At 42.9% G+C, this 15,000-nt stretch overlaps 1 protein-coding gene across 1 annotated transcript in view; it reads right to left on the bottom strand.

Moving 5' to 3' along the window:
- The window catches only part of LOC123519757 (metabotropic glutamate receptor 8-like), a 117,249-nt gene that overhangs the window by 55,985 nt on the left and 46,264 nt on the right, over window positions 1-15,000 (bottom strand). Inside the window, exon 5 of the mRNA XM_045281262.1 lies at window positions 6,520-6,674. Within this exon, the coding sequence (XP_045137197.1) occupies window positions 6,520-6,674 (155 nt within the window). The remainder of the gene's footprint in view (window positions 1-6,519; window positions 6,675-15,000) is intronic.

The raw sequence follows: 15,000 nt of genomic DNA, 5'->3' as shown, positions 1-15,000 counted from the left end.
TTCACCCATCATTCCTTCATTCATTCGCTCATTCGTTCATGTATTCATATATTCATTTCATACTTACGGGGATGTAGGCAGTGCTGCAGACTGAGTGATTCCCCGTGTCCTCTCTTCCCGGTTCCCTTTGTGGTCTCATTTATACAATTGAGCAGCTGCAGCCTGCCCTCTAAAGACAACTTCTACTACTTCCTACACTACACTACAACACCTTACACTTTTACACTCTCTTCAAATCAAAATTTAATAATGGCTTTACCACGCCCTGCCTCGGAGTCCCCCTCTGGGGAGGGGACCATAAATGTCCCCAGGTCGGACTGCCCTCTGCTGTCGACCTTGGGTGTCTTGACACTTCATCTAATACTTTCACTATCAATTTCTGCAACATTCGTGGCCTTCGTTCTAATTTTCAATCTGTGGAACACCACCTCTCCTCTACTAAACCTCATCTTCTCTTCCTAACTGAAACACAGTTGTCTGTGACTACTGACAGCAGCCCCTTTTCTGTTCCCTCCTACTTGCTCTATCCTCATTTTCAATCCAAAGCTGGATGTTGCGCATACGTGCGTAACGACACCACTTGCTCTCGTGCCCACAATCTTGAATCTTCAGAATTTTCTACCATCTGGCTAAGACTTCAATGTCACTCTCTAACTAAATTCATCTGTGCTGTATACCTCTCACCTAATTCCTCTGACTATGTAAAATTCTTTGACTATTTGACTTCCAAGGTGGAGCACATCTTATCTCACTTTCCTTTTGCTGAGATCTCCATTTTAGGGATTTCAATGTTCACCACCAGCTTTGGCTTTCATCTTCTTTCACTGACCAACCTGGTGAACAAACCTTCAACTTTGCTATCCTTCATGACCTAGAGCAGCTAGTGCAGTTCCCTACCCGTATTCCTGACCGCCTTGGAGACACGCCCAACATTCTTGATCTTTTCCTAACCTCCAACCCTTCTGCTTACTCTGTTAAACTTTCCTCTCCGTTGGGCTCCTCCGACCACAATCTAATTTCCGTTACCTGTTCTATCACTCCAGTGCAGCCTCAGGACCCGCCTAAGCGGAGGTGCTTCTGGCATTTTAACTCTGCTAAGTGGGAGGAACTAAGGCAGTACTATTCTGATTTCCTTGGGATGATTATTGTTTTCATGTCAGAGATCCTTCTCTTTGTGCCGAGCGCATAACAGAGGTGATTATCTCTGGCATGGAGCTATACATTCCTCATACTTTCTCTAACCCTAAAGCTAAAAAGCCTTGGTTTAACTCTGCTTGTTCTCGTGCTGTCAATGATAGAGAGGCGGCTCACAAACGGTTCCGTAGCCATCCAACTGCTGAAACTCATGCCCTATATATTTCTGCCCGTAATCATGCCAAATCTATTCTCCAACTTACTAAAAACTCTTTCATCAATAGAAAATGTCAAAGTCTTTCCAATTCTAACTCCTCTCGAGATTTCTGGCATCTAGCCAATAATATCTCTAACAACTTTACTTCTTCGTCTTTCCCTCCTTTACTTCATCCAGATGGCTCTACAGCTGTCTCTTCTTTTCTAAAGCTGAACTCTTCGCTCAAACCTTTGCTACCAACTCAACTTTGGATGATTCTGGGCATATTCCTCCTACTCCTCCACCCTCTGACTACTTCATCCCTAAAATTAAAATTCTTTATAAAGACGTTTTCCTGGCCCTCTCTGGCCTTGATTCTCGGAAGGCTTACGGTCCGGATGGAGTCCCTCCTGTTGTTCTCAAAACTGTGCTTCCGAACTCGCTCACTGCCTGGTCAAACTCTTTCATCTGTGTCTCTACTTCTATTTATCCTTCTTGCTGGAAGTTTGCTCACATTCAACCTGTCCCTAAAAAGGTGACCACTCCAATCCTTCTAACTACCGCCCTATAGCTTTGATTTCCTGCCTTTCTAAAGCCTTTGAGTCTATCCTTAATAGGAAGATAATGAGGCATCTATCAGCTCACAACCTTCTCTCTGATTGCCAGTATGGTTTCCGTAAAGGCAGATCTACTGGTGATCTTCTTACTTTCCTAACTGAATCTTGGTCATCCTCTTTAGGGACTTCGGTGAAACCTTTGCTGTCGGCCTTGACATATCGAAAGCCTTCGATAGAGTCTGGCACAAATCTTTAATTTCTAAACTACCCTCCTACGGATTCTATCCTTCTCTCTGTACCTTCATCTCCAGTTTCCTTTCCGATCGTTCTATTGCTGCTGTAGTAGACGGTCACTGTTCTTCCCTAAAACTATCAACAGTGGTGTTCCACAGGGTTCTGTCCTATCACCCACTCTCTTTCTATTATTCATCAATGATCTCCTAAATCTGACTCAATGCCCTATCCACTCCTATGCTGATGATACCACCTTGCATTATTCAACAGCGTTCAACAGACGCCCAACCCAACAACAATTAAATGACTCAAGGCGAGATGCTATAGGACGCCTAACTTCTGATCTTTCACTTGTTTCTGATTGGGGCAGAGAAAACCTGGTTTTGTTCAATGCCTCAAAACTCAATTTCTACAACTATCTACTCGACATAACCTTCCAGACAACTATCCTCTCTTCTTCAATAACACTCAACTTCCCTCTCCTCTACATTAAACACACTCGGTCTATCCTTCACTAAAAATCTAAACTGGAAATTTCACATCTCTACTCTTGCTAAATCAGCTTCCAAGAAGTTAGGTGTCCTGTGGCGTCTTCGTCCATTTTTCTCTCCTCCCAGCTGCTTGCTCTGTACAAGGGCCTTATCCGCCCGTGTATGGAGTATGGCTCTCATGTCTGGGGGATCCACACACAGCTTTACTAAACAAGGTGGAATCTAAAGCTTTTCGTCTTATCAACTCTTCTCCTCTAACTGACTGTCTTGATTCTTTAAGTCACCGCCGCAATGTTGCATCTTTATCTGTCTTCTACCGCTGTTTTCATGCTGTCTGCTCTTCTGAACTTGCTAACTGCATGCCTTCCCCTCCTGCGGCCTCGCTGCACAAGACTCTCTACTTCTTCTCATCCCTATTCTGTCCATCTTCCTAATGCAAGAGTTAACCAGTATCTTCACTCCTTCATTCCCTACACTGGTAAACTCTGGAACTCTCTACCTGTGTCTGTATTTCCACCTGCCTATGACTTAAACTCTTTCAAAAGAGGAGTGTCAAGACACCTCTTACGTTAACTGGACCCTCCTTTTAGATTTTTTGTTTTTCTTTCTCCTACTTTCCTCTTAACAGGGCCTGGCAACCAGCGGGATTTTTTTTTTCCAACACTGTTTTCCCTTGGCCAGTGCCCTTGTAATGTAAAAAAAAAAAAAAAAAAAAAAAAAAATTCATACATTCATATTTCCATTCATGCATTCCTCTCTTTGTATCCTTTCGACTTGAGTTTCCCTCCTGACCTACATCCGCCCCGCTGTGTGTTGACGATTCTTAAAATACCTATGATGGAGATTCCTTTGCCTTACTTAAGTGTCTCACTCACCCTCGGCTTCTGTTTGATGTCTTTACCATTCATTGATCAGGCGTGTCATGCTGTCTTGTATTCAGAAACCCTTTACTCTCCCACCGTGACAATTTGCAAAGGTCACACAGGATTAGCCAGGTTCTCAGCAGTGTTTCTTCTGTTTGTAGCGTAAATGTTTTGTTAATCTGCCTCTAGAATTGTAAAACAGTCGAGTCTAGTGAAAGTAGTGTTGGTTCGGGCGGGTGTTTTAGAATAAGGTCCTCACTACTGAAATGAAGCTTTTTTGAGTGAAATATGCAAAAAAAATAGCATTATAAACCCAAATAATAAAAAAAACAAATGGAATCAATAGAAAAAAATAATAATTAACTGAAAAATAAATAGTCTTAATAGTAATTCTGTGATAACTCCAACTCGTGATTCCAAACCTCATCTCTTCACACAGTTATTGAGGAGACAGTCTTGATTTTATAACCTTTGTCACATTTGTAGTTTATGAATGTGACGAGAAGAGTGTTATATAGGTGGTCTTTCAGAGACTTAAAGATTCATATCCAGTAAGTACTCTTAACCTCACAAGGCTTTCCAGTTATCTACTGTTTCTTTTTGTTGTGATTAAATCAGCCACTGAAAATTCTTGACTTCCATTTTGTTGTCCCACTGACTGTTATGGCTTCTCAGATTCATTAGTACAGTCTTGTGCAGGTTTACAGTTAACACATTCTATATTACTGGCAACCTCCAAACATTATTAGATTTTATTAGAATTTGTTCATACTTATCTAACCTAAAATGGACATGGCATCATTACCTGTGTGGAGTTCTATGATTGGCTAAAGCAAGTCAAGAGTCATCGGGCGGGGCAGTGTCACCAGGTCCACAGTGTCTACATTATCATATTTCTCGCGTCACATCAGATGAGTGAGTGTGGGTAGTCTTGATAGCGTCAATAAGGAGCATATCAAACCTTGCAGGGCTTTTAATATCATTCATGTCTAGTAGGGACATGTTGGATTATATAATTACTGGTGTTATACTGTCAGTGGTTACAAAAAATAATACTAAGATACTCTCCTTGAATATCGTATCTTATCTCGTTGTGGACTCAAGATTTGTGTTGTGTCTGTGTCCCGTCTCCTGTCACACTCACACGGGCTGGCTCTGTGCTGCACTGCCGGGTTTGTATTAGAATTTTCTTTCAATTTGTGAAGCTGTGTGCATATTTGTGCCATTAGATAAGTTTTCGAGAGTTACTGCACTAACCTCTCACTGTGAATAATTCCGTGTGCACAGCCAGAAATAAGGTGCACTCGCTCATAGTAATTTGAGTTTTCCCTCGGTTATAAGTTCCCTGATTATGTTGACAATATCTTTCCAGAACTCGACAATTAATAGATTTTCATTAGAAAGGAGAACGAAGGACTGCCAGCAAACACTGAACACAGAGGAGAGATTGTCGCGCATTACTTGATGAATGACCAAGACGAGGTGAAGTGTCATGGAGTGTGCTTTTCTATCATATCTTACCTTACTGGACAAGCTTTTAGTGTGTGTGTGTGTGTGTGTGTGTGTGTGTGTGTGTGTGTGTGTGTGTGTGTGTGTGTGTAAACGTAATGGAGTTGCACCCTCGCTTTTTTCCGAATATGGTACAACCGAGAGTTATTTCCACTTCGTTAACTCTCTGCCTTCAGATTTCACAGCTCGTTGCACTGTTGGTTCCTGCGTTGTCTTCTGCCATTATCTTCCGGTTACTTTTTTCAGTCTGCTAATTGTCTTGCCTTCTCTCCATTCATCCTCAGCTCCTTTCAGTTCACTTGCATCCTTACTCGGTATACAATTTTGGTTCAGTTGGGTTAGTGGCTTTCATTTGAAGGAAGTACAGAAAGATTCCAGCACTCTTAATTTGTAGGCTTTTTCTTTATTATTTTTCTCGTTTCTTTATGACTTATTTTTTGTTGATTCTCTTATATTAACATTGTGCATTAGTATTGTGATGCAAATTTACATTTCAGCGCCGTATAACCTTACTTGTAATACCACTCATTATATTAATTTATTCATTTATTTTCATTGACTTCACTTACGAGTTAAAATTCCCCCTTTACCTTCTCTCTCTCTCTCTCTCTCTCTCTCTCTCTCTCTCTCTCTCTCTCTCTCTCTCTCTCTCTCTCTCTCTCTCTCTCTATTGCTTCCCCTCCAGGAAGAGCACCGCCATCTGGATGTGTGCCAGGTAACAGTACATACCACAGTAACTCGATTAACCATTTCTGTGGAGACTATTTCTTCTAGGTAAGTGACATTTAACAGACTCCTCTCCAGACCTGGCTTTTACCTCCTGACGGGCCGCGCTCTATACAATAAATCACTCATTCGTGTCACCGTTTCCTGATCTGCTCCTCCATTTGTCTTTCTCTTTTCCTGCCTCTCTCCCTTCCTATTTTTTTTTTTTTTTTCATTATTCTTAGGTAAAAAAATCACTTATGCTGCTTCCTGACTTTCTGCCCTTCCATTTGTCACCCTCTCCTTTTCCCCTCCTTCCTCACTGCCTCACTCCCTTCTTTCCTTCTTCCCTCCCTCCAGTACTCAAACCAAGACTCCTCAGGTAAAAAAAAGAATTCATAATATTGCTTTCATACTTTCTCTGTTTCTCATTTTGTTTTTCCTATTTTTGCCTCCTTTCATTCTACTCCATCCCTCACTCCTTCCCTCTTTTCCTCCTTTCTTTCCTCCCTCCTTCTCTCTTCCATCAAGTCTCTCAGTTTTCTCTTTCTCTCATTCTCATCTACTTCACTTTTCTTCCCTCATTTCCCTTCCTTGCTTTCCTGTCTCCCTCCTTTCTTCCCTCCCATCCCTTCTTCCTAACTCCTCCCATCTCTCCTTCCTTCCTCCCCTCCTATCAATTATCTGTTTCTTTCCTTCCCTCCTTCTATTTTTTTTCTCCCTTATACCCACCTTCATCCCTTCCCTCCTTCTATTCGTCCCTCCCTTATTCATTCCCTCCCTCCTTCCCTCCTTTCCTTCTTCCCATCAACTCATTCCACGTTCCTCACCTTGCAGGGACGCTCGCTGTGGCAGGATGGTGATGGCGCCCAGGGCAGCCTCCTCCTGGTCCCTTACTGGGTGAATCTTTGCTCCCCACGAGTCGCTGCCTACCCACAGGAACTGGCTCGCCTTGCCTGCCTTCACCGCCGCCGCCAGTAGCCGCCTGGGGGAAGGAGAGAGGGAAGAAAGAGGGTGAGTTCGGTACACCTGTATTTTGTGTGTCTGTGTCTGTGTGTGTGTGTGTCTGTGAGATTCTTTGTCTGATTACTGCTTGGTTGAATGTAAGATTGTGTCTGTTTTATGCTATGTTGCGTGTTGCGTTGTGTTGTGTTGTGTTGTGTTGTGTTGTGTTGTGTTGTGTTGTGTTGTGTTGTGCTGTGTTGTGTTGTGCTGTGCTGTGCTGTGCTGTGTTGTCTTGTGTTATGTTGTGTTGTGTTGTGTTGTGTTGTGGTCTGTTGTGTTGTGTTGTGTTGTGTTGTGTTGTTGTGTTGTGTTGTGTTGTGTTCTGTTGTGTTGTGTTGTGTTGTGTTGTGTTGTGTGTTGTGCTGTGCTGTGCTGTGCTGAGTTGTCTTGTGTTATGTTGTGTTGTGCTGTACTTTGTTGTGTTGTACTGTTCTGTGTTGTAATATGCTATGCTATGCTGTGCTGTGGTTTGTTGTGTTCTGTTGTGTTGTGCTATACTCTGTTGTGTTGTGCTGTAACGTGTTGTGTTGTGCTATTCTTGGGGCTTCTTGTCTTTCTCTCAGTGTTACAAGTGAAGTGAAGGGATTTCAAAATTATTCTTTCGTGACGCCTCTTCGAATAAGATGATATAGACGCCAGATTATAAAACTGCATACAAACACTAAATATGTATTGAAATTAAAGATAAACGTGACAAAAGTAAGGTGAGGCTCAATTTGAAAAGAATAAAAAGAAATTAAATACTAAAAACTAAGCAGGATAGGATTTGATAAGTTAGATTAGATAAGATGAGAAGAGTTTAGATTCAATATGAGATAAAGTTAGATTAGGTTATATAAGGCCATATCAGCTTCCCTTAAATTACGTCATGTCAGGTGTTGTAGTAACTATGTATGGTCAGATTGCACTGTATATGGCATAGCTTTGGTGTGTATGTAACGTTCCCATTCACAGTACTGAGAACCACACGTCTGTCTCGCTTCCTCTTGTCTGACATTTGCACACGAGTGAGTTCAAATTTAGAGAGAAAACCGAGGCCTTTCAGCGCTGGACATTCGAGAAGCTACTTGTGGAAACAGACTCTATTTCACGACAGAACTCACACTAGGTTGAATATGTGAATATTCATGAAAAAATCAGATAAAATGAAAATATGATAAACTCAGCACCTCTCACTGTCCTCCTCTAATCTCATCCACTATTGTAACTTACATAAAAAGAAAAACAAAAGACTCATTTGCCTTGTATCATTAAAGCGTTTGGTTCTCCTTACTTAATAACTATCCACACCCTCGCCTTGCCATCACTTCTCGTCAACACATCGCCTCCATCTATTCGTTCCGCTCCATTCATTACTTTGAACACCATGATTAAATCTCTCTCTCTCTCTCTCTCTCTCTCTCTCTCTCTCTCTCTCTCTCTCTCTCTCTCTCATTAATTAGCTTTTCCAATCTCTCCTTCTAGCACAGCCATCAAAGTTGGTGATGTCATTGTGGCTTCTCATTGTGTGTGTGTGTGTGTGTGTGTGTGTGTGTGTGTGTGTGTGTGTGTGTGTGTGTGTGTGTGTGTGTGTGGCTGAGAGAGAGAGAGAGAGAGAGAGAGAGAGAGAGAGAGAGAGAGAGAGAGAGAGAGAGAGAGAGAGAGAGAGAGAGAGAGAGAGAGAGAGAGAGGAGGAGGGGAGGGGGGGGAGGAGGAGTCTCGCTTAGGGAACGAACTCAAGAGGGTTTAAGACTTCATGGGATTTAGTTAGGTAGCGAGATACAGTTTGTGTGTATCTGAGAGAGAGAGAGAGAGAGAGAGAGAGAGAGAGAGAGAGAGAGAGAGAGAGAGAGAGAGAGAGAGAGAGAGAGAGAGAGAGAGAAGCAAACGACATAATGAACACTATCAGAAGAAAGGAAAGGCGTCGAAAAAGACAGAAAACGAAAAATCAAAGGTAGAGAGAGAGAGAGAGAGAGAGAGAGAGATTCCGAGCGGTTAGGGGGGACCAGCAAATGAGTCTGGAGATTAAAAAGGTAGAAAGTTGTGTTGGCTTCAGGGAGAGGGAGAGAGAGATGGGAGGAAGGAGGGGGCAAAAGAGAGGAGAAGAAGAGGGAGAAGGGAGGGGAAGGGAGGGGGATGGTGTTAGGTGGACCGGTAACAGGGGCGAGGAGGTACAGTGGACCGTTTCAGAGAGCCAGTCCGGAAGCTGCCTCTCACTTGGTCCCCCTGAGGCCGGTAACTGTTGGTGTGATTGTGGCGAGATGGAAGGGAGCAGGAGGAGGATGAGGAGGAGGAGGAGGAGGAAAAAGAGAGGGAAGGAGTGGATCGCAAAAATGGTAGGAGAAAAGCTGAGGGAACGGAAGTAAAAGAGGAGGAATAGGAAGAGGGATGTGATTAGGAAAAAAGGAGATGTGGAAAGGATAGAAGCAAAGCAGCAGAGGAAAAGGAGAAGGAGGAGAAGGAGGACCAGTAGGATTGGTGTGGTAGAGATAGTTGTCTTTATGTAGTAGTAGTAGTAGTAGTAGTAGTGGTGGTGGTGGTGGCGGTGGTGGTGATAGTGATTTTCTGCTGCTGCTGCTGCTGCTGCTTCTAGTGGTGCTGTAAGAAGAGGAGGAGGAGGAGGAGGAAGAAGAGGAGCAATTTGGGGCAAAGAAAAAAAAAGGAAAACAAAGCAGATGAGGAACTTTATTAAAACGAAGAAAATGAGTAAAAGGAAAAAAGAAAATATATCTAAGACGAGATAATAGGAGAGAGAAGATGAGAATAGACTGAAAAGAAGAGAAGAAGGAGGACGACAATGGCGAGGACGAAGAAGAAGAAAAAAAAGAAAAAAAACAAGAAGAAGAAGAAGAAGAAGAAGAAGAAGAAGAAGAAGCGGAAGACAAAGGCGAGAGAGACAGGAAGACAGAGAAGATTATTAAGCAAGAAAGACCACCAGGGAAATGTGTTGTGTGACGTGGAGGACAAAGGTGCAACTTACAATTAAGAACAGGGACAAGAGACGGAAAATAAAAGGAGAAAGAAATGGAGGAAGATGAGAAAGATGTCCAGTGTTGGCGAGTATTATAAAGTACTCCTGGCGGGAACTTCACGTGCGCTCTTGACCTGAAGTTGAGGGGCGGGAGGGTTTTGTATACTCGTTTGAACTTCTTTTGGCGTTCTCCTGTATTTTTTCTATCTCTGCTCTCGGAATCTGTCATTTATCAGGTGTTGTAGGGAGCGGGTCAGCTGATTGATGGGATTAGTGTTGTGTTGTCAGGTGTTATGGAGAGACAGTCAGCTGATGAAGGGACTTACAATTGAGAAATGAAAAAAAGCCTAGGTGAGTATAGAATGTGTTTTTGTATATCTGATCTAGCAGTCTACCAGTTATCAGGTGTTGTAGAGAGCGAGTCAGCTGATTAATGGTCTTAGTGTTGTCAGGTGTTATGGGAGACAGTCAGTTGATGGAAGGACTTACAATTGAGAAATGAAAAAAATGTGTAGGTCAATATAGCAAATATGTTGTCTCTCTGCGCCCGGAATCTACCAGTTATCATGTGTTGTAGGGAGCGAGTCAGCTGATTGATGTTTTTAGTATTGTCAAGCGTTATGGGGAGACAGTCAGCTGATGGAGGGACTTGCAACTGAGAAATGGAAAAAGCTTCGGTGAATATAGAATGTGTTTTGTCTCTGATCTGGAAATATTACCAGTTTGTAGGTGTGTAAGGGAGACAGTCAGCTGACGGAGGGACTTAAAATTGAGAGATAAAACAGTGTAAGTGAATAAAGAAAGATACGCCAGTGAGAAACGGAAAAGTACAGATGAATACAAAAAGTTTCATGAGTGTGTCCAACGCTCTACTTAACTCCTGAAGGGAAGAGGTTGGTGAATACAGACTAGGGACACAACAAACTCCCTGCTGCACTGTGAATGCTGCCACTGAATTGAGATTTGAGTGTGCTTGAGTATCATGGCAGAGAGAGAGAGAGAGAGAGAGAGAGAGAGAGAGAGGGAGAGGGCAGGATAAACTCGAAGCACGTAAAGATTTTGTGTCTGCCTCAAGGACTGTGTTCGAAGGAGGAAGAGAAGGAGGAGGAGGAAGAAAGGAAACACAAGAAAAATGAAAGGATGAAGATACCGTGACAATGAAAGGACGAGAAAGGAAAGTAAACATGAAATTAAAAAATGAGGATGAAAACTGAGGGCAGAGAAGATTGAGGTGCAGGAGGAAGAGACGATGAAAGGAGAGAGAAAAATAGGAAGAAGAAGAAGACGAGGAAGAGGAGGAGGAGGAGGAGGAGGAAGAGGAGGAGGAGGAGGAGGAGGAGGAGGAGGAGGAGATGTCTCATGTGGAGAAACCCGGACGATCCAAGACTTGCCATCAACTCTAAGTAACTTTAGACATAAGTAAGGAAAATCGGCAGATGGAGGAGGGTAATGAGAAGCAGGAAGAGAAGAAGGAAGAGGAAGAAGAAGAAGAAGAAGAAGAAGAAGAAGAAGAAGAAGAAGAAGAAGAAGAGGAAGAGAAAGAGGTAAGGAAAAGGGAGACAAGGAGAAGGTTTTGCAATATGAGAAAGTGGATGTGTGAAGAGAACAAAAACAAGTCAAAAAGTGAAATTAAGAGGAGATAAGGAACGATATGAGAAGGAAGAGGAGTAGAAGAAGAAGAAGAGGAAGAGGAGGAGGTTTGTGAAATGGATAGAAAACAACAGGATAAGGAGTTAAATTAGGGAAAATAAGGAGCGATATGAGAAGAAGAAGAGGAGGAGGAGGAGAAAGAAGAAGAAGAAGAAGATGAAGAAAAAGAAGAAGAAGAAGGGGATTACCAGGAGGAGAAAGAAAAGAATGAGTACATGCAGTAGAGAATTTAAACGAATGACTGAAAGAAAACACACAAAAATACAAATGAATGAATTAACACCCCACCCCTAAAAAAAATCATAAAAAAAGGAGAAGAGGAAGGAGAGAAAGAAGGAGAATGCCAGAGAAAGGTATGAAGTGGCGTCAGATGACCATTCCTAAAAACAAACGATATAAACGAAATGCGTAACACAAGATATATAAATGAAAGGAATGTCGGTGATAAATGAAGCAAAGGGAGCAGGAATGGATACCGAAAGGAGAGACGGAGAGGGAAGAGAGAAAAATTAATAAAAAAAAGACTAAGAAAAAAAACAGAGAAGATTAATTCCGTAGATATGATGAAAAAAAAAAAAGTTAGTATTTACGCTGGAAAAAGATGAAGGGAAGAAGATTAGAGATGGGAAAATAACAGGAGGAGAAGGAGGCTGAGAGAGAGAGAGAGAGAGAGAGAGAGAGAGAGAGAGGGAGGGTGAATCACTAATGTGTTGAAAAAGTTGGAATTATATGGAGAGTTAGTAGAGGCTTTCCTTGTCTAATGAGCAAAAATACGGGAATAGCTAGGGAGGATATGATGAGAGGGGGTTGGATGGGAGGAGGAGGCGGAAGGAGGGTAAAGGAGGGAGAGGGGAGATGCTACATTGGGACTAAGTAAAAGAGGGGAGAAGAGATAGTGGTGAGGGTGTCTACAATTTTCTTTTGTGTGTGTGTGTGTGTGTGTGTGTGCGTGTCTTATGTGAGTGTAGGACTGTAGGTTGTAATGAGCGAGAGGTTATGTTAGCTGTGTTAGATTGGGGAGGATAGGGTTCTGTTAGGTTAGATTAGGTTAGGTACGTGAAATCTTGTTAGGAGAGGTTTGGTGACGTTAGGTTACGTTTTGTTAGGTTTGGGCTAAGATAAATGAAGTTAGGTTAGCATATGTCAAGTCAGATATGGTGTGTTCAGAATGTACATCAGGTAAGGTAAGGTTAGGTTAGGTTAGGTAAGATAGGGTTAGGTTAGGTCAGGTAAGATAAGGTCAATTTAGGTTCGATAAGATTAGGTGAAATTTAGTGAAGTAAGACTACGTTATGTAAGGTTAAGAAAGATCTGATTACGTGCGGGCAGGTTTGGTTAGGTTGGTGAGACTAGATGAGGTTAGGATAAGTTAGATTAGATAAGATGAGAAGAGTTTAGATTCAATATGAGATAAAGTTAGATTAGGTTATATAAGGCCATATCAGCTTCCCTTACGTTACGTCATGTCAGGTGTTGTAGTAACTATGTATGGTCAGATTGCACTGTATATGGCATAGCTTTGGTGTGTATGTAACGTTCCCATCCACAGTACTGAGAACCACACGTCTGTCTCGCTTCCTCTTGTCTGACATTTGCACACGAGTGAGTTCAAATTTAGAGAGAAAACCGAGGCCTTTCAGCGCTGGACATTCGAGAAGCTACTTGTGGAAACAGACTCTATTTCACGACAGAACTCACACTAGGTTGAATATGTGAAGAGAGAGAGAGAGAGAGAGAGAGAGAGAGAGAGAGATACAAGAGCCAAACGAGACAGAGGTTTACTATTACCAGTGTCACTAACACCACCACTACCACCCCCACCACCAACCCCCACCACCAACCACCACCACCACCACCACCACCACCACCACCACCACCCCTTATCACCACAGTCATCTTCCTCCACCACACCACCGGCACCACTGCTACATACATTCGGGTGCCTAGTATATTATGAAAGACATTGTTAAGTCAGCAGAGGGCAGGAATAATAAGAGAGAGAGAGAGAGAGAGAGAGAGAGAGAGAGAGAGAGAGAGAGAGAGAGAGAGAGAGAAAGCTGGAAGGAGGGAGAGAGGAAAGGAGGCGTGTGTGTGGTAGTGTAAGCTCGGAGGGATGTGGAAATTATGTAGTGGTGTATGTTATGGAGGAGATTTATGATGGGAATGTATGTGATGGGCAAGAGGAGGCGTGTTGGGTGAGGCGGTGGGGTAGGATGAGGGAGGCGAGGCGAGTGTTATGAAGGGTTGGGATGCGCGGGTGGATGGGAGTGACTTGGTAGCACAAGTAATATGGAACACAGGAACTTGTGGACGAGGCATAATTCAGGGAAGACAGAGGAGGAGGAGGAGGAGGAGGAGGAGGAGGAAGCAGAGAAGGCGGGTGCAGAATAAACGGGAGGAGGAAGGCAAGGAGATACAGGAGAAAAGACGATAATGAAATAGAAAAATCAGAGAAAAATAGGAAGACTGGAGGAGAGGTGAGAGGTAGGAGGAGGAGATGGGTGGAGAAGAAAAGACGATAATGAAATAGAGAATGAAGGACAAAGAAGGCAAGGACGTAGCAAAGAAAAGGCCTTAATGAAATAGAAAACGAAGGAAAAACAGTAAGCCTTAGGAAGGGAAATAGAGGGTGGAGTAAGCTTAGGAGGGAAATAGAGGGTGGAGGGGGAGAGGAATGCAGGGCGGAGTGACGAGGGTCGGGGAAAATGGAACAAGACTGGTGGGAAAATGAATGTCCCATAACACCTGTCCCTTTGAATATTCACAACACACACACACACACACACACACACACACACACACACACACACACACACACACACACACACACACACACACACACACACACGTACACACAGTTAGTCTCTCTTGTTTCTCTCCTCCCATTACGTTCATAAATTCCTCCTTCCATCTTTTCCTCCTTTCTTGTCCGCCTCTCACTTCAAATGCGACACAAACAGTCTTGTAAAGACCCCAGGAGATTTATGACTACTTGTTCTTCTTCCTTTTGTCTTCCTTCCTTTGTTCATTCATTCCTTTCTTTTTCTTCTTTCACTTATTTTAACCCTTTACTTCATTTCTATCATTTCCATTTCTTCCCCGTTTCATTCCCTAGTTTTTATCTTTCTCTCTTTTCTGTCTTCCTATTTCCTTCTCCCGCCACGCCGCAACGCCACACCTGACTACCTTACTAACTGACTCCTGACAACTAACACCGGGCCATCTCTTCAGGCCTCACCGCACCTCATCCCAACATGACAGAGGGGAGGAGGGGAAGGACCCAGGCCAAAAGTAAGCACCCTCCATTCTTCACAGCTCATGGAGGGAGTCTGCAACCTCGCCTCGCTTTCTCCCTCCATCTTCCATTTAAATTTCCTACTCCTCCTCCTGCTTCTCTTCCTTTTCTTCTACCTCCCTCTTTATTCTCCCTTCTCTTCTTCCTCCTGTTTTCATTCATTCGTTCATTTGTCGTTTTTTTTTTTCGCTTTCTCTTCGCTTCTTGTTTGTTCTCATCTTGGTCCTTTTTCTCCTGTTCTTCTTCCTCCTCCTCCTCCTTCTACGCGTCCTTTCATTCTTCTTCCTCTCTCTCCTTCGTTTCTTCCTTTTCTTCCTTTTCTTCTTTTGCTCTTTCTTCTAATCCACTTATACTTCCTCCATCACGTGCTTGTCTATTTCATTTCATCTTATTTTTCGTCTTCATTTTCGT

Source organism: Portunus trituberculatus, chromosome 46 (assembly GCF_017591435.1).
Source record: "Portunus trituberculatus isolate SZX2019 chromosome 46, ASM1759143v1, whole genome shotgun sequence".
Classification (NCBI taxonomy): Eukaryota; Metazoa; Arthropoda; class Malacostraca; order Decapoda; family Portunidae; genus Portunus; species Portunus trituberculatus.
The sequence above is the reverse complement of the archived record's forward strand: the minus strand, read 5'-3'. Positions and strand labels throughout refer to the sequence as shown.